Source organism: Sceloporus undulatus, chromosome 2 (genome assembly GCF_019175285.1).
Source record: "Sceloporus undulatus isolate JIND9_A2432 ecotype Alabama chromosome 2, SceUnd_v1.1, whole genome shotgun sequence".
Classification (NCBI taxonomy): Eukaryota; Metazoa; Chordata; class Lepidosauria; order Squamata; family Phrynosomatidae; genus Sceloporus; species Sceloporus undulatus.
Window position 1 is genome coordinate 250,490,354 of NC_056523.1, and position 27,943 is coordinate 250,518,296.

General features: G+C 39.5%; 1 protein-coding gene across 3 annotated transcripts; it reads right to left on the bottom strand.

The window, feature by feature from the left end:
* Positions 1-1,502: 1,502 nt before the first annotated feature.
* On the bottom strand, positions 1,503-27,473 carry C2H9orf64 (chromosome 2 C9orf64 homolog). 3 transcript variants are annotated; one of them, XM_042454379.1, is made up of 6 exons: positions 27,405-27,465; positions 20,212-20,290; positions 14,729-15,078; positions 13,418-13,677; positions 3,256-3,451; positions 1,503-1,869 (listed from the first exon to the last, which is right to left on the bottom strand). In XM_042454379.1, the coding sequence occupies exons 3-6, from the start codon at positions 15,060-15,062 to the stop codon at positions 1,637-1,639; spliced, it is 1,023 nt and encodes a 340-aa protein (XP_042310313.1). In that variant the 5' UTR covers positions 15,063-15,078; positions 20,212-20,290; positions 27,405-27,465; the 3' UTR covers positions 1,503-1,636. The 3 variants fall into 3 exon arrangements, with proteins under 3 accessions (XP_042310313.1, XP_042310314.1, XP_042310315.1); XM_042454380.1 differs by having other exon boundaries at positions 20,212-20,295; XM_042454381.1 differs by lacking the exon at positions 20,212-20,290 and having other exon boundaries at positions 27,405-27,473.
* Positions 27,474-27,943: the final 470 nt, after the last annotated feature.

Below are 27,943 nucleotides of genomic sequence, written 5' to 3' on the forward strand. Positions count from 1 at the left end.
TGTAGGTTTCCTTTTTTAATTTGTGGTTTTAGATATACATATTTTAAGCATTGTAAATGACAGATAGGAAGATTGGTTGCAAGATCTGAGTGGTTTGCAAGAGATCCAGTTCGTCTCAAAGGTGCTACAAGATCTCGCTACATACTGATTCTGCAGACTAATATGGCTGTATATTTGAATTCGGCAAGGATAGCACCCAATTGTTTAACAAGCAAAATAACAAAATTAGTTCTGCCCAGTTCTATCCTGCTTTATTTTGCTTTAACAGAGCTTGGGGCAATCAAGTAGATTTCTGCATGGAAGGACTGTGAGACTGTGAGGGGGAAATAAAACCCTGGGCTCCGAATTTTTAAATTCCAGGTGTATGCCTTTCCCATCAGGCACTAATTGTTGCATCTTGGGTTCCAAGTTAAAAACAAAACTAGACCACCCCACAAATCTGAAAGTTGCCTAGCAGTTGTTGTTGAAGTCTGCCTAGCCCTGTTGTAAACCACCATGGAAAGAATTCTGGCTTGCATAAAACCATTCTAAGTTAAACTGAGGGGCTGTGCAGACTACCCCTAAGGGGCAGCCTGCAGCCACCTTCAGCTGTGCTGGATCAGGGCCGCAGCAACTACATGCCATGCGGCTCATTTTTGTGCCCTGGAAAGGGTGTGATAGCTGCAGCACCGCAGCTTTAAGGTGCTCCTTTGGTGCTGCGTTGTGTGGACACAGCGCCAGAGGAGTGCCGTGACGCCGTGCACCATCATGGTGCCCTGGGGGCAGAGTCGGGGCATGTGTCATATGGACACCATGCCCCAACTCTGCCCCCAGGCCGGCCTTAATGGTTGGTCTGCACAGGGCCTAAGTAATTGCAGTTAACTGCCAATATTTCAGGAACTATGTAGACCTGAAAGGGGGTCTGTGTATACACACACACACACACACACACACACACACACACACACACAAACATACGTATACCATACACACATGCACATGGACACTGACCAGTTAAGCAGTTTGAAGATGCATTTTCTATTAAAATAACCATCTTTAGCCAACTTATAAAATCTTACAAAGATACAAGCTCCACATAATTATATGATATAGACTCCAGATAATTTGTTGTGTGTGCCTTCAAGTTGTTTCTGACTTATGGTGATCCCATGGGGTTTTGTTGGTGAAATTGGTTCAGAGGAGATTTGCCTTTGCCTGCCTGGGACTGAGAGAGTGTGACCTGTCCAAGGTCACCCAATGGGTTTCTTTTGGCTGAGTGGGGATTCAAACCCTTGTCTCCAGAATCATAATCCAACACTGAAACTACTACATCACACTAGACTCCAGATATCTTATTATTTAATAAAATCTCTTTATTGAATATAAAAACCTCTTGCTGGAAAGCAAATAGCAATTTAAAAATATTAATAACAGAACCAGAAGAGCTTGATACAAAGTAATCAGAGCACGCAAAGAGGAACAGTATATAAAACTGTAAGCATGACAGAAAAATGTCTTTTTTCTGACAGATTAATGGTGATAGGTTAAGAGTAACACAAAACTGTTTTGCTCATGTTCTGTTTGTTTCAAACAGCAAGTTTCAAACGTTAGATAGAAAAATTTGTTATGTTGATACTACAGTATCATTTATACGATATTAATAGTATATGCATCGTACACGGTGAAAAGGAATTCCTTTCATGTCTTCCCGATGATCCCGAGCATAGTCCCACAGATAATAATCCAAGAGAACAGGATTGATTTTGTCACTCATGTCCTCGCCTTTCTTTTTATAAAGGTCCAGCAGACGTCTGCAAATGAGTTCACAACACCAAATAGAACAGCCTCGGATTTCCACTTCCTGCTTGTCTCTAGACTGAAACATGTACCCTACAGGATATAGAAAGCACAAGTGAGATCAATATGAATTCATGAAGCAGAACAGAAGAGGAAGGATGAGCAAGATATTGAAACTTTGGGACAGTGTGTACTAGTTAGTGTCTTCAAGCTGCCTGTCAATTTATCATGACCTCATGAATTTCATATGGCTTTTTTAGGCAAGAAATACTCAGAGGTATTTGCTATTGCCTTTCTCTCAATATAACCTACAGCACCGTAATCCTTGGCAGTCTCCATTCCAAATACCAAATACCTTACTCTGTTTAGCTTCCAAAATCAGAGATAGATTAACCCTGAAATCTGGATCACAAGAGAAGCCAACTGTATGGAAAAGTTGAACATTTTCATCTATCTGCAGTTTGTTGCCTCTATTTTTTTTTAAACTACCTTATCATTGGAACTGTAGAGGGATAATAAATTATGGCAAGCTCCTTAGAGGTATGTTTACAACCCAACAGAAAGTCACTGTTCAAATGAATCTGGTTACTGATATACAAATACTGTTGGCGAAGAACAATCAAATCTACCGGACAAGCACTTTCCAAGAATGAAATCCTGGAACTATATACAATTTTTGCAGAATAACTACCAGAGTCTTATGTCTTTAATTTTCTTAAAGAGAGTAACATGGAAGAAGTTGGTTTTTCTATTGCAGATTCAGTTTAGTGTTTTAGAACACAGTCATATGCATGTCTTCTTTGTAAACCCTACTGAATGTATGCTCAAACAAGTGTATAGAAGGCACATTGAATCTGTGGGCCTCCAGATGTTGGACTACCACTCTCAAAACCCTGCCCCCTGGGCATGCTCTAGCTGAGGATGATGGGAGTTGTAGTTAAACAATACTGCTGTATAGCAGGAATGGAAATTATGTGAGCTATGAACAGCACATGGCCCACTAAACACTCCTGGGTGGCCTAGCCTTCCTCACCAGAAAAAAAGGCAATGCTTAAATGGAGAACTGCACCCATAAAAGTCCTCTGGAAACCTGATTCTCCATCTTACATGAGTTGGCAAACCTTTTTTGGGTCCAAAAGAAGCCTTTTTCAAAATTAGCAATGACCACCAATTACTGTTAGCTGGGTTGGTGTGTCTGGTAAGAGTGGAAAATTGGGCAAACACAGACCCCAGACTATGTGTGGTTGTCCAACTCTGCTGCACAGAACTGCAGACGTCCACAGGCTCAAAAAATTTGCCTGTTGTAGCATTCAGGCAAAGACCATTGCTGAATCATCAAGCACCATTAGGATTTCTCTCTCTCTACACACACACACACACACAGAGAGAGAGAGAGAGAGAGAGAGAGAGAGAGAGAAAGGATATTTAGGCAAATTTGTTTGACATAAGAATTCATAATGATCCAGAATAATGTCATACCTTCTTTGAGCTTCTTCATCAATTCATCAGAATATTTCATTGCTCCCAAATGAACAAGGACCTGTGGTATCCTATAGTCAGCAAATATAGTCACACTGGAAATGTCACTGAAGCAGCCATCTCCTTTCCCCTCCAACACACCCCAGGTGTCAGCTACAAGGATTTGTGCCCGTTTGTAAAAGGCCACCTTCCTCCCCTGAGAAAAGGAAAAATACAAACATTGCAATACTACATTTATTTTGGCATGTTTTAGTATGGAGGCACCAGATCTTGACTTCAAAAATTGGAATGCTGTTGCCAAGAAACCTCAAAAGTTCTGGCTACAGTTATAGATCACAGCCTGTGTGAACATTTTATATATAATAAGCCACCTGCTTTCATATACTTAAAAAAAGAAAAGAAATTGCAGATGCATTTCTGATTATTGTTATTATTTTCAGTTGTATCTCACCTTTCCTCCAGTGAGCGCAAAGTAGCATAGATGGCTCTCCTTCACTAAAGAGTGGGCCAAAGTCTCCCAATGAATTCCATGCCTCAGTGAAATCATAGTCTAGTACTATAAGCACTACGCCAGACTGGTTCTCAAATTACTGTGTATGTGCTTAATTTTACACTAGTGCTAGTATTTCAGCTGTATGTGGTATATTATTGTTTAAATCTGCAAGCATGATTATAGATTGAACTGGATTTCTTTTGAAAAATGACTTTCAAAGATCAGAAAAGTACTGTAATTGTATTCTTTGGTTCTGCAGACATTCTGTTCTAAACTGGTTTCTCCACTGGCTAAAACATATGCTGCTTAATTTCCATATCAAAATGCCTTTGTTAAAATTATTCTCAGATATGATTTTATCATGTGTATTTTTGTCATCTTTCATGTGTATTTTTTCTTCTGCCATAAAATTTAGCCCAAAATTCCCACATATATACATTTAAAAAACCTCACAATCAATACAATGGGCCCTTGGCATCCACTGGGGTTTGGTTCTAAGACTCCCCCGCCATGGATACCAATATTATGAATGCTCAAGTCCCATTAAAGACAATGGATAGTAAAATGGTGTCAGTTATATAAAACAGCAAAATCAAGGTTTGCTTTTTGGAATTTTTTTGGGGGGAAGGGATTTTTTCAAGCCATAGGTGGTTAAATTTGTGGACACAGAGGGTCAATTGTATTATAATGGGAAGTAATTCCAAACCACGCTGTTCTGGAGGGTCCCAGGGCCTCGTGGCACATGCTTTGGGGAAAAATAAGGTAATGCAGGGAGAGGCAGGATTCAGTAATCACTTCTTCCTCAGTTCTGCCAGCAAAACACTACTGCAGATGAAAAAAAAAGCCCTTTTGTCTTTGACAGGAAGTCTAGGTACAAACCCATCCTCATTACATATCATCAAGAGGTGCAAATTAAACACAATACTTTACTTCATGTTATTTCCAATATCATTGCTCCTCAGATTAATATTAGCTTTTCTTGCTTGTGCTCTTGTGACAAAACACATGACTGACACAAGTTGAATAAGATCTCATGTGCTACCTTCTAAAATGTGAAAAAAAATGCTAAGGCTGCATTTCAAAACAGTTATTGGATATTGCACTGAAACCAACATGACTTATTTCCACACAATATCAGGACATTAAATTATTGTACATGAAATTGTTTTTATAAATGCATTTTTATTGAAATGTGTGTTATTAATTTTCAGCACTTTAATCCCATCTCTTATTTCTTTCTGATATTGCAAAGCTCTGCCTTGCAAAATCTCAATCTGTTGCTAAGGTAACTGAGTTGACAATGTGCATCCATTTTGCTAGAATGATGGAGAAAATTGGGTCTGCCTTTGGAATATGCCACTCAGTACAAGAAAACAGTCAAGGACCCTCTCTTAAAATTACAGTCCAATTGTATAAAAGGGCACAGCTTTATTTCTATCTTGCAGTCTGCTGTTGGTTACTGTGTGTTTCAGAGAAGCTTGGTTTTGGAAAACACTCTGCGGTTCTTATAAAAAAGATGCTATATCAATGCATTTAAAAAAACCTGCAAATAGTAAGCTTATTTTCTATTTATTAAGCATTAAGAGATATTTTCGTGGGTCTTATGTATCTGTGGGGTTGCAGCTGAAGAGGCCACCTAGACGTTTCTGTGGCAAAACAAAAGTAGAGACCTTTTAGATCTGGCATAATGCATAAACCATGGCACTAGAAGCCTCTAGATTTGCAGAGGCTGATATGTAACCAATACAAACAAGATGCCACTACCACCCCTTCACCAACCCAAGCCAGACTTATTGAGCAATGAATGATCACCTCACATTATAGAACTTAATATGTAGTTTCAAATAACATTAGATGGCTACTATTAAAGGGCTGTTTTTATAGGTGAAAACCTGTCAACTTGATTTCTGGAACTTTGTTAATATATATGCTTAGTTTTAATATATATGATGATATAAATGCACACAAGCACATAGACATATACTGTTTATAGTTATATACTGTGTATAGCTATATAAAGGGCTGTTAGTCACCTTACATGTTGGTTCCTATGAACTTTCACCCTTCTTCTTTATGATAACAGTCATGGTCCATCTAAGTGGAATATGACATGAATGAATGATAAGAGCTAGCTGATCTATGACAACAGCCCTACAGAAGGATTAACTCTGGAACAGTTGCAGACAATTAGGGGGGAAACTGTCCATCTGCTCTGTCAAAATGAACACACTGTCACTACTGAGAAATGATTCGGACATACTTTTGTTAGACCATTCTCAAAGGCCTGCAAATCTCTATTTTAAAAAAATCAAAATAATATATCACAACTCTAAACTTAATAATTTGCTATGATAATAAATTATGCAAATTAAATGCAACTACAAACATTTGCTTGGTTATGGAACAATCTGCCAGAGGAGATCCATCTCATCACGACCCTAGATGCCTTTAAGAAGGCACTAAAGACGGATCTCTTCCAGTGGGCATACCCACCTGACCTTCTCTAAAGAACTTTAGGAAATCCCGCTTCCAGTCATAATAGGATAACTGCCTGCTGCCCTGCGATTACTGTAACTGAAATTTTTATACTTGTAATGTTTTTATGATATGTATTTTACATGATTGCCTGTATGGAAATTTTTGGTTGTAATCCCACTTCGATCCGTTGGGAGAAGTGGGAAAATACAAATAAACTTATTATTATTATTATTACATTTAACTACCGTATATACTCAACTATAAGTCAACATCTTGTATAAGTTGAGGGCAGGTTTTGGGGTTAAAGGGCAGGGTATAAATACCGTAAATAAATAAATAAAAATATTTGCAAAAAACTAGGGAATCACTATCAGACAGCATGGTTTTAGGTGAGTTTAAAAAAACAACAAGATTCGACTCTTTCAGATTATTGGGCAAGTGGGACTTCCGGTTGCAACGCCAAGACGCTCGGAGGCAAGTTGCTTTGGCTCTGCTCTCCTTTCTACCGCAACGCGACCCATTCAAAGGTCCCCCAAAGAAGTGGGGTGGTCAAAAGGGTACTCGAACCGAGTGAGTTTCGAGGCGAGGGTCTGTCGGGGGCTCGAGAGTCCTATTCTCCTTGCCAAGGTTGGGAGTGAGGGGCTCAAGGAGAGCCGCAAGACAGCCGGCGTTGTGGTGTGTATGTCCTAGGACACCAGTCTTGGTGCAACCTATTGTTTAAAAGAAGATTTATCCCGAACGGGTCTGAAGGGATAAGAAAGTGAGAGGAAAGTTGCGGTTGGCTTTCTCTCATTTGGAGGTCCCAAAGATCCTTTCTTTCCAGTCCTTTGGTACAAGGTATGGAAGATATGACATTTGTGTTCCACTGAACATAGAGGATTCTATATTCATGGGAAAGTTGTACCAAAAGCTAATTTGTTGGAACATTAAATTTAGTGACTTTTGATGACTTACATTTACTACTGATTTGGAAAATTTAAAGATAAGAAAAGATGAGACAAAGAGAGTAATGAAAAACTGTTTTGATTAGTATTTCCAGCTGGGGGCCGTTGGTTACACGGCTCAGCTGGGAGATATCTGTTTGTCTCCACGGATTCGACTGTTGGTAAGAAACCACAGCTGTTGAGATTTGAAGAGATTGAGTAAGATTCGAGGTAATTGTGACAGGACTGACGGAGCTCAAGCTGGATCAGTGGACTCTTTACAAGTAACATTTTAGCTCCCTAAAATAATAGCAGTAGCAAAAACAATAACAATATAGTAATAAAGAAGCCATCTCCTTGGTGAACATTAAATGGAAACAAGAGGTGCTAAGAACAGGAAAGAAATTATGAGTGGAGGACAAACAAATACGAGAAGGAACTCGATGGAATGGCTAGGGAAACAATCAGATATATCATCTATTATATTGGAGGAATTGCGAGAATTTAAAAGAAATTTTAAATTGGAAATCAGGGAAGAACAAAAAGCCCTGAGGGAAGAATTAAGAGAGGACACCCAAAAAACAAACTGAGACATTATCTGAAAAGATTGACGCAATAAATAGAGACATTCTAGAGATCAAGAAGGAGGTGCATTCCACAGTAAAAAAACCAACTGAACTGGAAAAGAAAATAATAAGATTGGAGAGGCACCAAATTCAAGAGGACAGTATTATACAACAACAAGAAAAAAGATACAGAGAAAGGGCAATCAAAATTAGAGGCTTGCCTGAGGTAGAGAATGAGAACTTAGAAGAACGATTATTACCTGCCCTTGCCCTCTTTTTGGATACATCGACAGATCTTTTGGAATCCCAGACAGACAAAATCTTCAGAGTAAGTTCTAAAGTGGCAAAAGAAAAAGGATTCCCCAGGGACGTGGTTCTCTGCTTCACGACCTCAAGATTAAAAGAGAAGTGTTTGCAAAAAAATTATAAAGAAAGCTTGACGACTGATAATTCTCAAGTCAAGATATTCAAGGATCTACCACTCCAGGTGATTAAGCAAAGACAACAATACAAATTTCTTACTACGATCCTACAAAGGAGAGCCATTAACTACAGATGGATTAATCCGGAGGGGATTACCTGTTGGCATAATAACAAAAGAGTTAAAATCAACACCCTTGAAAAAGCTAAGGATTTTCAAAAACTCTTACTTCTGCAAGAATCCACTAAAGATCAGGATCCAAACGGAGACAAGGAAAAACAGGTGGAAGATCCGGTGACCAACCCTCGACTTGTTTCTCAATTTAACAACAGCAACTTATTGGAGCTGGAGCCGGGTGAAGCATTGGACAGTGAAATGAACTTGGACAATGTACTAGGTTTCTAGCATTGGGAAGTGAACAGTTTTTGTGAGTTATATGATATTACTATTTTATTAGATATTGGATTTTTGGGGACAAAGGTAGTATGTGCATTCTAAGGGGGGAAATATTTTATAAATAAGAAAGATGGTCAAAATAGCCTCTTGGAATGTGGGGGGTATAAACAAAGAGAGGAAACGTAAACAAATATTTCATTTATTAGAAAAAAGGAATTATGATTTAATCTTTTTACAAGAAACAAAAATTAGGACAGGGGACCAAAAATACCTAAGAAACCCGAAACTAGGAAATTGCTTTACGGTAACAGTTAATAAAAGAAAGAGAGGGTTAGCGTTATATGTCAACAGGAAATACCACACGGAGGTAAAAAAAAATGATCCTGAGGGGCGATTCCAAATATTGGAAATTAATACTGGGACAACAGTAATCACAGCAGTTAACATTTATGTGCCCCTGGAAAACAAAAAAAAATTCTACCAAAAATTAAATGAAGAATTAATGGCACTAGATAGTAGAAATATTATTTTGGCAGGCGATTTTAATGGGGTTTTAAACCCCAAGACAGATAGGAAAACAACGAAAAAAACTAAAAGAGATCAGGGGTGTCTCCCGAAAAGCTGCTCAGATTTGGTCCGCGACCATGATTTGCTAGATTTATGGCCCCTTAAAAATGAGGGGAAATCAGGGTTCACTTATTATTCAGGAGTCCATAAATCTTGGTCGCGGATAGACCTATTTTTGATCTCAAAAAGTTTAGCCTCTAGATTCAAATGTATGGAAGTAGATTGCAAAACTCTATCTGACCATAACTTAATAGATTCGGTCCTAAAAGACAGAGAGAACAGGAATTTCAGTTGGCGGATGCAAAATGAGTTACTGGAAGATGACCAGTTCGTTGGGAAAATGAAAGAAGAAATTAAGACTTATTTTAAATTGAATGATATACCTGAAACGAAAAATAAGATAGTTTGGGATACAGGAAAAGCAGTTTTCTGGGGGATCTTGATTAAAAGAGCTGCCGAAATTAAGAGGGAAAGGACAGAAAGGGGAAAAAAAATTCTAGAAGCCATAAGGGTAAAAGAACAACAATTGGTGGAACATCCAGGGAATCGAAAACTAAAAAATGAAATTAAGATTTTGCAGATGCAGCTTCAACAAAAAATCAATTCAGAAATAGCGAGAGATTTAATAAGGACAAAACAAGGTTTTTTCGAAAACGGTAATAAAGTTGGTAAGTGGCTAGCCAAAAAACTAAGGAGGGAAAAGGAAAGGAGTCTCATAACAAAAATCAAAAAAGGGAATAGCACTTTAACAGTTCAAGTAGACATTATAAAAGCCTTTGGGAATTATTACAAGGAATTGTATAGGCAAAGAGGACAAGAAGTTAATAGAGATCTCAATATCAGTGATTATATAAGATCGAAATTAAACCTAAAAATTACATTGGAACATAAAGAAAATTTGAATGCCAAAATAACTAGGCAGGAGATCCTAACGGCAATATCGTCACTGAAAGAGGGGAAAGCCCCTGGAGAGGACGGCTTTACATCTGCATTTTATAAAAAGTTCCAAGAGGAATTAACGGGCCCCCTATTGAAAGTAATTGGTTCTATAGAGGTTGAAGGAATTCCTCCCTCATGGGAAAAGGCTCTCATATCGTTAATACCTAAGGAGGGGAAAGATCACGAAATTATGGCAAATTATCGTCCAATAAGTCTTCTCAATCTAGACTACAAAATATATACAAACGTTTTGGCAACTAGGTTAAAAAAAGTTTTATCTCAGCTGCTGGGTAAGGAACAAAGTGGGTTTTTACCAGGGAGGCAGATAAGGGATAATATCAGGCCAATATTGAATTCTCTGGAATACTATCATGTAAATAATAACAAAAAATTCGCCCTAATAGCTTTAGATATGGAGAAAGCCTTTGATCGTTTGAATTGGGATTTTTTATTTGAAACTTTAAAATGTATGGATCTTGGGAATGATTTCATCAACAAAATACAGCAAATCTATTGCAAGCAAACCGCAAGAGTGATAGTTAATGGTACAAGGTCCCAGGAATTTCACTTATATAGAGGAGTGAGACAGGGCTGCCCCATTTCACCATTGCTTTACCTGACGGCAATGGAGGTACTAATCTCAGCATTTAAAAGGAATGAAAAGATAAAGGGTTGCAGAAAGGGAAAGGAAGAATTGAAACTGAAAGTTTTTGCGGATGATGTTGCCCTGATAGTAGAAAACCCCAGCCTTTGTATCGAAGAGATAATGTACGAATTAAAGCAGTTTGGGATTTACTCAGGGTTAAATGTAAACAAGGAAAAGACAGACATGATAACCAAAAATATTCCTCCTATTGAGGTGGAAGCAATTAATAAAATAACTGGATTTAAAGAACAGAAAAAGATTAGATATTTGGGAATATGGTTATCAAAGGACAATTTAAAATTATACGACAATAACTACCAGAAAGTTTGGGGTGATATTAAGGAGAACTTAAGAAGATGGAATACACTTAATTTGTCATTGTTAGGCAGAATTGCAGTTTTAAAAATGGCAGTTCTGCCAAAACTAATATTTTTATTTCAGAACCTTCCCATTGTAATAAATGACAAAGTTTTTAGAGATTGGGACAGCGAATTAAAAAAATTTGTATGGAAGGGCCAGAGACCTAGAATAAATTGGATGGTTCTAAAAGACGAAAAAGCAAGGGGAGGATATGGGTTACCATACCTAAAAATATACTATTGGGCTTGTTCACTGATGTGGCTGCAAACCTGGATTAAACTAGAAGATCGTCCAATATTGGACATGGAAGCAGTGCAATTAAGGTTTGGATGGCATGCTTTCCTCTGTTGTGGGAAAATAGATCAGAACCGTGATTTTAATAACCATCCAATAAGAAAATCATTATTAGGGATATGGAACAAGATCTTTAAGTTATTTTATTTCCATTTGCCTCTCTGGACTTCCCCTCAAGAAGCCTTCTTTGGGAGATGGCATACTCAAGACAAATGGCTAACATACAAAAATATGCTAGAAAAAAATGCACAAGGAATGAGAAATATAAAACAGAGGGAAAGTTTAAGGAGAGATGGCTTCGATTTAACCTGGTTTAGTCACATGCAATTAGCTCAAAGACTCAAAACTGATATCAAGATGAGTGGAATAGAGAAAGATTTCAATTAATTAGACAAGATTTTTTGGCAACCGGACAAACACAAGATTACGAAATTTTACAAATTAATTTTGAACAGAATATTGGAACATAACACAATAAAAGATTACATGGTTAAATGGGCCAAAGATCTGGGGTCTACAATAAACTATGATGAATGGCAAAAAGCATGGCTAAAGACAGGTGAATTCACAGTAGGACAAAGTTTAAAGGAAAACCATCTGAAGATAATGAACAGATGGTATATAACTCCATGGAAATTGAAAAAAATGTATAAGTCTAGTGAGGGAATGTGTTGGAAATGTAATAAACATAAAGGGATGCTATATCATATGTGGTGGGGATGTACAGAACTAAAAAAATTTTGGAAGCTAGTTCATGACTCTACACAAAATATTTTGGGGTTTAACTTTTGTATGGATCCAAAACTGTATCTCCTTAACATAACTACGGTACTGAATGCAGAAGAAAATTTTTTTTGGAGAATTACGCTTTACCTTGTCACCGCAGCTAGGACAGAGATAGCTAGATTGTGGAAAACTAAGGAGATCCCGACATGGGAGAACTGGATGATTAAGGTAAATGAGTATAGAGAGCTGGACAGAATGACATGTTTGGTACAAAACCGTGAAGGCAAGAAGAGAAAGGAAGAATGGGAAAGGGTACTGAAAAGCATGGGAAAGGAATGGGATATTAATATAGCTTTAATCTGTAATTGAAACCGATTTAATGATTTAGAATTCTCTAATATCTAAAGGTTGGCTTATATTTTTCCCTTTTTTTATCAACAGCAAATTTAAAAATTTCAGAAAAAGAAATGACAAAATTTTTCCTTCTCATCATAGAAGTTGTGGAACTAAAAGAATGTCGTTTTATTTTTGGAGATTTGTCCTCCTTAAAGGAAATTGAAGGACTAGGAATGATTAATGAATGTGCTTCGTGACTATGTTAGCAAGTGGATGGGGCGACAGAAAGAATACAGTTAGATTGATTGAATACCTTCCGCTAGGTAATTAAGTGTGGACTACTACATTCTAGTGTAAATGTAAAATTTGAAGCTGATGTCGGATAGGGGACAAGAGAAAATAAGCACTTAATGAGAACCGACACCTATCCGAAAGGTACCACGAAACACCAAACAATAAGGAACAATTATAGAGTTCAAAAGAAAAACTCCCAAATGCAGAGAGAATGTATTAGGAAGTCAATATGACCCGATGGAATCCAGTTCATAAAATTAAGATTTGTTATTGGATAAATTTAAGGTAATACAAGTAACACTGTAGGGGAAATCTCTCTCTTTGAACTGGAAAATGTTGTTTACTTTGTTTTAATATATATTTTTATGTTTCGAAACTATCAATAAAGATTATTATAAAAAAAAAAAACAAAAAAAAAAAACAAGATTCATGCAACTATAGATTGACATGATGGCTGAATTGACAAATCACAGTTATGCACTTGAGGCCCGACAAACCTACACCAGACAAGCAGCACTAAAGCATGGTTTTGTCAACCGTTTGGCAGAAATTAAAAGATAGAGAAAAATGTGCTGCGCTGAAAAATCAGGGTGAATAGGATACTCCCTCTCAAATGGGTGCTGGCGACAACCATGGCCAAGAATAATTAAGCATTATTGTCACAGTATGTAATTATGCACTCTAGTAGGTTACAATCAGTATTCCCAAGCACTAAAGTCTTACCTGAAATGTAGCCTCATCTCTAAAGGATGGGAAATTTTCTACTATTATCTGTAATAATTTCTGGGCACTTTTTTCACTTTTTTTAACACATGTGAGGAAAGATCCTCCAAATTTCTCCAGGAGAACTGTCCCAGTCTCATTCAGTACGCGGTGTCTTTCTTCAAGTAATGGCATGGGAACAGCAGTATCTGAGCGAAATACATGCTTCACCTGCTCCAGTGTCATAGTTGCATAGTACGAAGCACTTGTAATGGGCACTCCTTGAGGTGAAAAAAATAACATCATAAACAGACAATAATGAAGAGTTTCATTTATTTATATCTCATCTACAGTGTAACTAAGGTCTAATCTGCACTGCAGAAATAATGCAGTTTGAACTGCCATGGTTCAATGCTATGGAATTCTGGGATATGTAATTCTGTGAAATAGTTAACCTTCTCTGTCAAAGCATTTTGGGGTCACAACAAACTACAAATCTCATTCTATAGGATGGAGCCATGGTAGTTAAAGTGGAATCTCGCTGCATTATTTCTGCAGTGCAAATGCAGCCATAGTTTACAGTCACAAATTATAACAGCAAAAGTCTACTCCTTTGTTAATTTACAAACTGATCTTGCTTCAGTTATACTTCAATTGTATTTTTATTTCTTGTTTATTGCTTCTATGTTCAAGATAAACTTCTCAGTTAACAAAAATTAAAAATAGATGACAATAAAACAACCATTACCAATGGAGTTTATTAATAATATGTAATGGCCAAATGAAGAATTCTGGTGAGGAGGTCACAGCTGGAGAGGGAAAAATGTAGCCCCACCTAAACACGTTGCAATTACATTCTGAAGTGGTCTCCTATGGTTACTTTTGAGAAACATAATGGCACTTCACATTACATAAATGTAATACAGCTTGATCCTTGGACGTTATGGTTCACCATCTATGTTAAGTATTAACAGCCAAGCATTACTTCTGAGACCACAGGGTCTGAATCTAAATTCAAATGAGAAATGAGCAGTGCAAATCTTCCAAAATTTTGCCTTGAATTGATTTTTGAATATCCCTCAATATCAGGGGTAAGAATTGTGTAGATGTCCAGATGTTATATTCCACCCAGGATAGCCAACATTGAGGAAAACCAGGCGCTGCAGTTCAGCAACATCAGGAGCTGCCTCAAGCCCCCCTCCCCAATCCCCATGCTGGAAAAAATTGAATATCAAATAAAACCAACATCTTGGAGGTTTGCAATTGTGCCCACCACTGTCTTAAGTTTACTGATCCATGTGCTTTTACTTAATTCAGAAAGTAGGAACTAACCCTCATCAAGTGCTCTGTTGACGGCAGCACAAAAAGCCCAGTAACCACTGTATTCTTTGCCTTTATACTTCACCAGACATTTATGGTCTTCATGTTCAGACCAAAAGGAAAAATTGAGGGTATCTGCCAGGAATACCCAGTTGACTGCATCTTCATTTGCTGCTTGAGGATTCAGCTCATGGGATTTCCAGCCAGTCACACCAAACTCCTTCTCCTTGACTTTATCAAATAACATTTCAGCAACCTTTTGTACACCATCATCTTCAATGCACACATCTTTGCTGTTTTCGGCGATGAACTTGGCAGACTCTTTTGGGTTCAAGAACGCTTCCATATTCTTTGTTATATTTCTGAGTAAAGATAACTGGCTGTTACTCCATGATACAATTTATCACAGCTCGACACACCACACAAAACAGAATATGTTTGTCACAGGACAATCAGGTGCACTTCCCAGGTCATTCTAAAGCTTATAGCCCAGTCATTATGCTATAACAAGTGTAGTGGTGTTTACTTCCAAATAAGTGTACAATGAATAAGACTGCAAGGAATGGATGCTTTTGTCAAATATTGCATGTGAATGATATGCAAAATGGACATAAGCAACTCAAACATACACTGACCCATGACTGCAGCACTATGAGTTACTCTTAACAATTAAACAGGCAGTATAGATCCTATTCTATAAATAACATTTTAAAACCATTTCTGTCACAGTGCTTTTCAGAATAGATGATTTTTCAGTTGTGATGGATTACAGTAGTTGGTGGGAATGTTTTTGCTAAGCATCTCACTAACCTGACCAGGAGGGATATAAACTGAGCTATGTGGGGAATGGAGACAGTATTCTTGAGGGCAGGAGTCCATGAAGAGCTGGAGATAATAACCAAACTGTTAGAAAGAGAACAAGGCAAATAGTACAAGAACCTAACATTGTGCGGGAAAAAATTAAACAAGCAGCTAGGTGGAATGGGCCATGATCTTAGATGTGTCTACAGTAATCCACAGAGCATAGGAAATAAACAATATAAACCAGAACTCTTAGCACAGCAAAGCAAATACGACATATTAGGCATCACTGAAACTTGATGAAATGAGTTTCCTGATTGGAATGTAGTAATAGAGGCATATAACATACGGTATTTCAGAGTAATAGATGAAACAGGAAGGGAATAGTAGTTGCATTATGTCAAGGATGATTACACCTATGAAGAGATTCATTACTCAAATCCTGGAAGACAAGTTGGGAGCATCTGGGTAAAAAAATAAGGGTGAGAGAAACAATAGGAATGTCATTGTGAAGGTCTACTATAAACTTCCAAGCCAGATGGAGAATTTGGATGATGCCTTCTTTGAATAGATGAGCAAACATTCAGAAAGGAGAAATATAGTAGTAATGAGAGATTTCAACTATCTTGTTATTTGTTGGAATTCAAACTCTGCAAAAAATATAAGGTCCAACAAATTCCTCACTTGCCTTGCAGACAATTTCATTGTCCAGAAAGTGGAAGAGGCAACAAGCTGTTTTAGACCTGATCCTAACTAATAGTGATGACCTGGTTAATGGAGTGGAAGAGGTGAGATCCTTAGGTGGGGATGGCCATGTTCTCCTGGAGTATGTTATACAGCAGAAAAGAGAAGTGAAGCATAATAGACACACATCCTAGACTTTAAGAAAGTGTTTTTAGTAAACTTATTGTTCCCAAGGTCAAGCATACTAAAAGGGAGTTCATGATGGATGAGAGTTTCTTAAAAGTGAGATGTTGAAGGAACAATTTCAAATAGTTCCAATGAGAAGGAAAAATGGGAGGCATCCAAAGGAACTAGGATGGATGTCTAAAGAACTCTCAAATCAGCTATAATTTAAAAGGAAAATTTACAAGAAATGGGAAAAAGGGGGAAATCACCAAAGAGGAATTCAAACAAATAGCCAACACAAGTAGAAAGTAAGCCAGAAAAGATAAAGCACAGGATAAGCTTGTGCTTGTTAGAGAAAGGTGAAAAACAATAAAAAGGGATTTTTTTGGTTATATCTGTAGCAAAGGGAAGAATAAGAAAATGGTAGGCTACTGCATAGAGAGGATGGTGAAAAGCTAACAGGGGACAAAAAAAAGGCAGAACTACTCCACACTGTCTTTGTCGCAGTCTTCTCTCAAAAGGAAAACAGAGCTCAACCTGGGGGAAATGGACAGGATCAAAATTAAAAATGACTTTAACAGGTTAGAGAGCTGGGCCAAAAGTAACAAAATGAGTTTCAACAGGGAAAAATGTAAGGCAATACACTTAGAGAGAGAAAAAATGAAATACACAGTTACAAGGTGATAACTTGCTTTACAATAGTTCATGTGAAAGAGGTCTAGGAGTCTTTACAGATCACAAGGTGAACATGAATCAATAGTTGGATGAAGCAGCTAAAAAGTCAATGTAATTATAGGCTGCATCAATAGTGTCTAGATTGAGGAAAGTAATAGTACCACACTATTCTGTTTTGGTCAGACTCCACCTGAAATACTATGTCCAGTTCTGGCCACCACAATTCAAAAATATGGAGAATCCGGAATGGAAAAAGAAACTGGAACAAGAAGGGCAACCAAAATGGCAAAAGGTCTGGAAACCATGTCCTATGAAGAATGGCTTAAGAAGCTGGTTATGTTTTGCCTGGTTAAGAGGTGGCATAATAGCCATGTTTGAATATCTGAAAGGATGTCATATTGAAGATGGAACAAGCCTGTTTTCTGCTGCTCCAGAGAATAGGACCCGGAGCAGTGGATTCAAACTACAGGAAAAGAGATTCCACCTAATTCTCAGGAGGAACTTCTCAGGAGGTCAGAGGTAGTGGAATATGCTGCCTCAGAGTGAGGTGGAGTCTCCTTCTTTGGAAGTTTTTAAACAGAGACTGGATGGCCATCTGTGCTTTGCATGGCAGGGGGTTGGAATGGATGGCCCTTGTGATCTCTTCCAACTCTATGTTTCTATGACAGTGTGAGTGATAAATTATTGAGTAATATATGCGAGGAAGGGGAGGGAGATGGCTCAGAAGAAAGAAGAATAAAAAAAGCTTTAAGGGAAATCACATTGATCCCCAACATTTGCAGACAGTCAAAAACAAGGATTCCCTTTAAATGTACAATATGCTGCCTGGAGAGATTTCAGCTGTTAAGGTCAAAGTGTTGACCGACTCCTGAGTTAGGTGATTAGTACAACTCTAGGCCTACAGGATTTTATGTCTGGGAAAACATGCTCTTTAATATTTGTTTTATTATATAGGTTGTGTCTCCTTTAGCCAAAATACTTGGGACCAGAAGTGCTTTCAGTTTTGGATTTTGGAATACCTGTATTTGCATTTCTTGAAATAATATGTTATCTTGGACATGGAACCCAAGTCTAAATACAAAATTCCTTTGTATTTTGTATTTAGACTTGGGTTCCATGTCCAAGATAACATATTATTTCAAGAAATGCAAATACAGGTATTCCAAAATTTGTACATGGAACACAAGTCTAAATACAAAATTCCTGTATGTTTCAAATACACATAGCCTAAAGGTAATTTTATGCAGTCACTATCAGCCACCCATGAAAAAAGTTTTTGTTTTTTTTAGTATTTCGCATTTTAGCATTCTGGATAAGGGAGATTCAACCTGTAGCAGATTAAGCAGATGTTATTCAACCATTTAAATCCATAACCAAACATACTTACACACGCACACTATTCTAGTTTTCAACTGGAGCAGCAGCCTGCTGCTGTAAGCATGGAGATCCTCTCTGTATGTGATCTGCTGCTGAAGTTGCTAATCTTCAAATCAAAGATTCTAGTCCTTTATATCTTGTTGCTGTATAATTCTTGATAACAAGACTAGTAACCTCTGTACTCAGTCAATGACAATCTTTGCCTGCTCTATTCTGCAGCTAACAAGTGGCTTTTATTTCTCTTCAGGTGGCCTCTAAAGTAGGGGCTCATCTATCAGCTTTGATCTTCCAGATCACTTTAATGTAAGAGATCATGCAGGTCTTTTTGTTAAACTCTTGGATTCTTTTTATGATGATGCACTGATAATTTGTTCTTTCTTTATCAGAAGTCACCGTTACTTATCAAAGTCTCAAAGTCCTTATTGATCTAGCCACCTGTTATTTCCACATTTATCTCTTCCTGGGTAATTCAAGACTTTTATTGCACATGAGTCACGTTTCTTGAGTGTTTATGCCTTCCTAGGCATTTTTAAAGACATTATTAGATGTCATTAAAAAAAATTCAAAGGGTTCATACAGAGAAAGTTTTCCACCACATATAATGCTGCATACCTCTTTTCTCCAAAATGCATGGGCTTAATTTGAGCAATGTCATACCAATACTAAAGTGAGTCACTACTAATATTGTTTCTTGGGACACTCCAAGACAATTGTGGATCACAAAACTTGTGGTCTTTGCAACAACTCATACATTTTTCTGAGCCCCAGGCCACTAGCAAACCCCTAATTAAAAATTGGGTGCCTCTCCTGGAAGTAGTAGTGATTATTCTTTAGAGCAAGGTGCAAGCACACCCATTGTTGTTGTTGTTCTGTGCTTTCAAATTGCTTCCAACTTATCGTGACTCCTAAGGGTAGCCAATTATAGGGTTTTCACAGGGGCAAGATTTGTTCAGAAGGGTTTTGCTATGGTCATCTTCTGAGGCTTGCCCAAGGTCACCCAGTACTGAATGGGAATTTGAACCCTGGTCTCCTGTGTCGTACTCCAACACTCAACCACTGTGGCTCTAATCATGCACATCCATGCTTTTTGTTGTTGTTGTTGTTGCCTCCTACCCCAGGTTTTCCAAAACCAGAAGTGGGATTCTGACAAGGCTCAGGAAAACCAAACTGGCCTTTGAATCCCAAGAATTTGCACACCTGTGCTCTTTTGTGCCTCCAGGTAAATAGCCAGAGATACATCTGTACATCAGAATAAAATTAAACAGCCTCTCCAGTGCAAACAGCATCAAATTTTTCAGCTTTGGCATTTTCCTTAGGATTTTAGTTCTAGCCCCTGATGCCTTGTTTGGTCATCTGTTAATACAAGTCACAGCACTCCATGCTCACACATTATAATCAGAGTAATCTCATATGTACATGCACTGAAGGGTTACATGGAATAAGTGAAGGTTTATAGCGACTTGACTTCATGGTACATTAATGAAGGCAGCATAAGCAAATGAATAGCCTAACACAGTTTCTCCCCAATTACTGTATTGATTGTATCATTAATATTCCCTACTTTGGTCATCAAGACTGCCCTGCGTTTCTTCTTCAAGGATAGCTCCATTTCCACTGATTTGCTTAGGCTGAGAGTAAATACTACCTATCAGACAATGGTGGCTGGCACACACTGGAACTGATGTGACAGGTCCCAGGTCATAAAAGGCAGGGCCAACTTTATCTAATTCCCTACCCAGCTTCTCCTGCTACAAGGTCTTAGTATACAACTAAACTGAAGAATAGTGTCTTACCTTGATCCAGAAGGAATACTTTACAGTTGATTCTGGACTGTCGAAGAAAAGGCAGACAGCTTTCAGAAGAGTGGTTTATCTGCTCTTGCAAATGAAAGAAAAACAAAGCCTTGAAAAGTCAGGCTCTCTTAGTCTCTCAGCAGCCCTAGCCAGTAAGGAAAGTTGCCGTAAGGAATGCTGCGAGTTGCAGTCTAGCATCTGTAAGGTTGGATGATTCTCTCCCAACTATTCTCAATTCATGTTTGAAAAAAGTTATGTTGTTTATTTATTTTTGTTGTATTTACATTGTACAACAGGCCTTTATAACGAAAGCTACATAACTAACATAACTAAAAGGCAAACCTGGGGGTCATTCCCATTGGCAGTTTGAATCATTCCAACAGTTGCCCCGCTTCAAAATACATGTCATTCATTAGTGACATAAGCAGCAGCCCGGACTTACAAGCCGGGGGGGGGGGGGGGTTTGAAATGGAGGGCATGTCTTGGAGAAGGAGGACCCATGGGCTCGATCTAAGCATGGCAGGGGTGAGGCAGATCCCCAAGGGTTTTATCTAGCCCCGTGCCATGCTTGGATCACTCAATCCAAGCACAGCAGGGGCGAGGGAGATCCACAGCTCCCCCTCCAAGACTCCTGCTATGCTTGGATCGCCCGAGCCAAGCATGACAGGGGACTTTTTAAAAAAATACTGTACATTCATTGAAAATTCAGTTGATTGCTTTAGCAACTACATGCCTTAGCAAATAGTTCTAAAAGCAATCAATCAAATATGTATTCAATTAATTTTTTTAAAAACAAACAAACAAACAAACAAACAAACAAACAAAAAAACCCACCAAGTACAATGGCAGCCCTGGAGGAGGGAATGGTGTATCTGTCAAAGAGTGAGGAGGGATGGTAAACACCCCTCTGCCATTTGTTCCTCCCCTTCAGAATGAATAGATTCTGATCTGTCATTTCTACTTATGGAACTCGCTTCAGAATCAATTTTTCTGAAAAGAACCTCTTTCCAAGTACTCTCTGGAAACACTTTTTTTTTTTTTGCTTTTGCTTTGCTTCCTCATGACAGGATTTGATCAGGAAGCGGTTTCAAATAGGAACAGGGGCCATTTAATCTGATTGGTAATTCAATTCTTTTTATAGTGGGAACAAGCCCCTAGAAAACAATACAGAAGCCAGGATCTAGGAGATACCAGTAATTTAAAAGAAGAATCTAGGAATCAAAAATTAATTGAAACTTTTTTCAAGGCTTTCAGTACCATAGTGGTTTGAGTGTTGGACTCTGGAAATCAAGGATTGATTCCCAGCTTGCTCAAGAAACCCACTGGGAGAACTTGGGCAAGTCGTATGCTCTCAGCCTCATGAGAAGGCAATGGCAAACCTCCTCTGAACAAATCCTGCCAAGAAAATCTCATGATAGGGTCGTCATAAGTCAGAAACAACTTGAAGGCACTCAACACCAATCCTTTCTAAAAGACACTTGTATGTATGCAAACCGAGGATATGAGTTTTGCTAATGTCTACTTACAAACTAGTATATACTCTTTTTATGTAGTGATATTATTTGCATGGCATATTTAAGGCAATATGGATCTCATAATAAGAAACCAACATATTAAAGGAAAAGATAAATACAGTGGGCCCCTGGAATCGACTGGGGTTTATTTCCTGGACACTCCGTGAATATCAAAATCCATAGAGTTCAAGTTCCACAATATACAATGGACAATAATGCCCGGAGAAGTAAAATTGCACCCCATATATAAAATTGAAAAATCAAGATTTGCTTTTTGGATTTAAATATATATATATATAAGCTGTGGATGGTTGAATCCATGGATGCAGGATGTGCGGATACAGAGGATTGACAGTAATACAGACCAGTAGGTTTCTGTCCTAAAGAACCTCACATTTACATTGCTTAAGGATAAAGGCTAGGGCTAATGATTGTGTAAAAGATACAAAAACTAAAATTAAAAGAAGGGTCAGATCAAACCTCTATTATTGTCTCTGTAATACTGGACAGATGCTCCTCCCTAGGCCAAGGTAAAAACAGCCATCTTCCACTTGTTCTCAGTATTTGACAAAGCCATAACAACCATTGGTAAAACCATCCTTCCCAAAGCTGTCTTAATATTTATTATAATATTTAAGTGAGTAATTATAGCATTATAAGGCAATAAACTGAGACCACAGCGTCAGGGTATGACCAGAGGCCAGATGCAAACACATTAAATAAAACCACTCAGAGTGCTGGTAATATGTTAGGAGTATTAATTTTTATAGCATACAACTGATTTTCTGGTGCTTGATTGATTTATGTTAATGAGAGTTTTCAGGGTATGGCATGGCCCAGAGCCACAGGGAAGAAATCGAATTTGATGCAACAAAAATAGTGACGAAATGAGGGAGGGGGAAGAGAAAAGTAAGAGATGGGAGAAAACAGTAAAATCAAGTGTATGGTAATAGGGGTCTACAGCCTGAGAAGGGATCGAGGAAAAATCAGAGCAAAGATGCACAGAATGGAGGTGGCACAGAAGGGACTGCATATCTGAAAACAAGAAGATGAATGGAGAGAGTATGAACTGGGTCAGATCAATCTACAGTTTACTAATGGGCATGCACAACAATCCTACGCATGTTTACTCTGAACTATGGACTACTTTAATAGAAATGGGTACGCCAAAGATTAGATTGTCCTCATGGATAACCTACACTCAAGACAAGAGGCTACTGTTAGCAAATGATATGGAGAAAGAGAATAGTTTTTATTGGCAACAGGGCCAGGCAAGGTTGCATTTTATCACTTTATTTACTTTATACACAGGATATATTGTACAGAAAACTGGATTAGACTTGTAGGAAGGTGTAGAAATCTGAGAAAGGAATATGAACAATTTAAGATATGCAGATGCTACGAAGGAATGAATGTTTTATTCGGTCAATGACCAGCAAAATTTAAAACAATAAACTTCAAGTGATACACAATAAAATAAAATGGGGCAATATAAAAATACACTCCTGTGATTTTATACATTTCATAATTACATTATTTGTACAAGATTTTAAAAGATTTCAAAGCCCAGTACATAAGTACAACAGTGGATTTTGAAATGATTCAGTACAATAGAGTACTATAAAGTAAAATAAATTAAAATAAAGTACAAAATTTGTATTTCCCCTGAAAATTTTCTTTAAAATTTTAAAATTAAAGTAATACTATTAAAATAAAATATGAATGTATTTAAGATTTTAAATCTGGTTTTGTCTTATTTTCATTGCAGCAACACAAAATTTAGAAGCTCTATACGTAATATGATGATTTAAGTCCTGAAGCAGATATTATCTGGATATCCCAACCATTTTTTGACTAAAGGTGCAATATATATTGACCTGATATCCTCATAAAATTTACAACATAACAGAACAGAACATGTGAAATAGTTTCTACTTCTATGCAGATGCTACCATATTACTACCAGAAGACAGCAGAGCCTATACCATGGCTCAGTCTTGGAGTCAAGAAATCAGAAGGCTTAGACGTGGAAAGACAGCCATGAAGGAACTAGATAAGATCCTTGAATGCAGAGATCTATCATTAAATGCTAAAGTCAAGATCATCCATGCCATATTTCTGATTTCTATGTAGGTTGTGAATGCTGGAAAGTGAAGAAAGCTGACAGGAAGTGAGTCAGCTCATTTGAAATGTGGTATTGAGGAGAGTTACATGGACATCATGGCAACTGTATTGTAGAAATATCATGAGGGTGTGATTCATCAGAAAGGACACTAATAATAATAATAATAATAATAATAATAATAATAATAATATGATTTATTTATAGCCCGCCTTTTTGAATGGAATCAAGGTAAAGTATTTATAAAATATTTGGTAAAGTAGGAGGCAAACTGGTGCTAGGAAAAGGGAGACATGAAAAAGCCAAGAGGGCATCTAATGTGTGCAAGCATCTGTGTGCACAACAATTTTCCAGAATAATGTTCCTTCCCTGCACTTTCATGATCTTGTTTCCGTGAGAGTAGCTGTATGACTTCTGTATGCAGTTACACAAATTCACAAGTTGGAATTTTGAAAACTGATGGGGTTGGAAGGGAAATAGACCCTTTTGTGTGGCAGGGTGGGAAGGGTTTAAACCCAAGAAATGCATTCACTGAAGAGTATCTGACCTCGGAGATTTTCACACGGTTAGGATCCTTCTCCCGCCACATGGCTTTTACCGGCTCCTGCCTCTGACTCACTCTTCCCCTTAAAACACTCTGGCCTTTCTAAGGGTGTTTCTGTCCCATGACCCGACCTTTTGTTGCTTCTATCCTGCAACTTAGCTTTCTTTGTCCGTGTCTAAGTCTGTTACAGACTGCCAAAATAAAGCTGCTTCGGGTCTCTTTGGAGGTATGCTATTTAAATGATGCATGGGTCCTAAGAGTCCAGAGGTCACGCCAAAGCCACACTCCATTCCTAAGCACTGGAGTGCAGCTTTGGTGCAGCTTCCGGATTCTTCGGATGCATGCATCATTTAAACAGCATACCTCCAAAGAGACCCCAAGCAGCTTTATTTTGGCAGTCTGTAACAGGCCTCTGTCTGCCTATAGTGTAATCATCCAAAGAAAATATAGGATTACTTGAGAATAGATAGACCAACAAATGGACTGCAATTCCCAGCAGCCCTAGCCCTAGATGTTGAGGAACAATGAGAGTTGCACTCTAACAACATTTTGGGAGGTGGTACATTTTGCCCAGCCCTGATCTGGACTATGCTATTGCTCTCTCTTGTGCATCATGCAAGGCCAGAATGTCAATGGTTTCATTGGGGCAACTGCTCTGGACACCGCCACAGTTGCATGATTCTTCTTCTTCTTCCCATGTCACTTATGCTGCATCTATGCTGCAGAAATTATCTGGTCTGGCACCACTTTAACTGCCATGGCTGAACGCTATGGAATCCTGGCACCTGTAATTTTGGGAGACATTTAGTCTTCTGTGTCAGTGAGCTCTGGTGCCACAACAAACTACAAATCCCAGAATTCCATAGCATAGAGCCAGGGCAGTAAAAGCAGTGTTAAACTGGATTATTTTTCTAGTGCGGATGCAGCCCCGGGGGGTTGTACTTTTCTTCTTCTGTCGGATGAGCAAATTTGTGTGCGTTTTCTAGGGAAGCTGAGTATTTACATACTCAGGTTCCCTAGAAGACACACACAAATCTGCTCACTCGCCACAGAAAACACACAAGCAATATTTCCCCACTACAATGTGTGTGTGTGCATGTGGCTTTCTTCCTGGGAATGAACAATTTCGGTATGAACCCCTCCCACCCATTCCCCACTCATGAGTTTAGAATCCCTTCATTTTTCTTTCCCTGTGCATAAAAATGTGACAAATGTATGGAGAGTGATTCTTCTTGCTCTCGCTTCTTCCTGCTTTTTGCCATAGGGATCCTCTGTGCAGTTGTGAACATGTGCCACACTGTTAAAACACACAGCAGGCCAAGTGGAGCATTGCAGCTGCTACTCATAAAGGGAAGCAGCAAATGGAATTTATTTTGCTAAATTGTACTCATGGGAAGGGAGTGGACTTATCGCAGCCTTCTGTAAAGTAACAGGCTGACTACCTTTGCTACCAAGACTTGGAACAGTTACTTTTCCTACTAGGCCATGGACTATGCTAGTTAGGGGATTCTGCAGGGTTCGTTTTCAGAAAACTTCCACAATCTGCCACCCATCAGTTTGCTCCATCTTTCTTCTTAGGAAGCCTGCACCAAAGCATTTTTTCCTCGATTTGATGGAGACCTTGTGAATGATGAAGACGGATAACTTTTAGCAAACATGGTGCAAATGCACCTGAGGAAGTAGACTGAAGTCTACGAAAGCCCATGCTGCCAACTTCTTTCTTCCAGCTAGTCTCAAAGGTGCTACAAGATCTCTCTACATGCCTTACAATACAGTGCTGTATGATACCCCAAGAGTGGGCCACTATGTGGACCACTGGAAGCCAGTTCTGCCCTGTGGCCTTCCCACCCCCCAGTAAGGCCAAATAAATCATGCCGCCAAACCATGTGGAAGGTATATAGTGCTGTTTTCACTTGCTTTTGGAGGCTTGCTGCCCTGGTGGGCAAAACTGCCTGAAAAACATGGCCATCATTACTGGGGGTCCCCAGGGCCTACTCTTTCCCTGCTCTGTCCTCCTTCCTGACCCATCCAGATACCCTGAAAAGTGGGAGAGGGGGTGGTGGTCCCCTAGATGGCAGTGGCTGTGTTGGACTATGACTCTGGAGACCAGGGTTCAGTTCCCTGCTCAAGCACAAAACCCCTTGGATAACCTTGGGCAAGTCACACTCTCTCAGCCTCAGAGGATGGCCAAGGCAAACCTCTCCCCCCCTGAAGAAACCTTGTAAAGAAAACCCAATGATTGGGTGGCCATAAGTCGGAAAAAAGGCCCACAACACAGAGGGGCACAGGGGTAACCCCAGTGCAGCCACTGGCTACTTCCAGGTGAGGGACTGGGGCTACATCCGCCCTGGCTCTGGCCTATGGCATTCTGGGAAACGCAGTTTGTTGTGGCACCTGCTACAAACTGTAATTCCCAGAATGCCATAGCCTTGCTGTCAAAACTGATTGATGTCCCCAGTGAGATTCTAAGTGAGGCAGGTGCCCTGGTGGCGCAGGGGTTGAAAGGCCAGTGCTGCAGCCACTCCTCACAAACGAGGAGCTGGTGAGTTCTAGCCCAGGCAGGGCTCCAGGGTCCACTCAGGCCTGCATATCCTTGGGGGTGGGGGGGGGTTGGCAGCTAAAACGAGCGCCCAGCTTGTTGGGGGCAGTTGGCTTTCACCTTGTCAACCGCTTGGGGAGTGCTGAAGTGCACTGAGAAGCGGCACAGAAATGTCCTTGCCCTTGCTCTTGCAGGGGCATGGATCCCAGGCCCTGTGCCAGTCTGCCAGGGGCGCCCACCTCATTCCTGCTGCTGCTGCTGCCTGCCCCTCACCCCCTTCCTGGGCTCACTCCCGGGGTACACTGGGGGTAAATGTCGCCCTGTTCCCAGAGAGGAGCCCCTTTTCCTTCCTCCCACGTGGCCTGGCCCCTTCCCAAGCCAGGCCTGAGGCCTCCTTCCCTGGGATGCCCAGCAGAGACTTCTCTGCCGAGGGAGAGATGCTCCCCTTCCTTCCTCCCTGGCTTCCCCTCTTACCTCGTCTGCCGCCAGGGATCCTCTCCTCCTTCGCCCTAAAGCCCCCCCCCCCTCTGGCGCCCACTTGGCAGGAAAGGCCCCCGGCCCCGCCCTCCCCCTCCTGGCCCTCCAATCAGAAGGGCCCCTTGGTCTCCGTCGGAGGAGGACGTCAGTGGAGCCTGCCCTTCCCAAGGGAAGAAGAGGCCCCCAGCCTGGCATGGCGCTCTCCCGGGGAGCCCAGGCCTCCCTTGCCAAAAAAGGGGCTCTCCTCGGGGCTCTCTACTGCTTCCATCGCCCGTTTTCTTTAGGAGCAGCCTCTCCTTACTAAACTTGCCAGGAAGAAAGGCTGGAGCCATTGGGCCTTTTGGAGTGTCAAGGGAACCCTAAGTCACAAAGGAAGACAGTTGCCTCCTGCCTGCTCTTCAGGCTCTTTGGGTTATAAAGCCTCTCTTTTCCTAAGCAAGAGCTCTCCCAATCAATGATACTCCTCGGCAACAATGGCCATTGCTTTATACTTGGTCTCAATAGGCTCCCTCCAAAAGGCCAGGCCAAGATTTCCT

What these genes read in the sequence shown, in the direction of transcription:
- C2H9orf64 (XM_042454381.1), bottom strand. Translation starts at nt 15,062, where the DNA reads ATGGAAGCGTTCTTGAACCCAAAAGAGTCTGCCAAGTTCATCGCCGAA. An exon ending in CAACAGAGCACTTGATGAGG is followed by an intron (nt 13,678 to 14,728) that starts GTTAGTTCCTAC and finishes TTTCACCTCAAG; the next exon opens with GAGTGCCCATTACAAGTGCT. An exon ending in GAGATGAGGCTACATTTCAG is followed by an intron (nt 3,452 to 13,417) that starts GTAAGACTTTAG and finishes TCCTTTTCTCAG; the next exon opens with GGGAGGAAGGTGGCCTTTTA.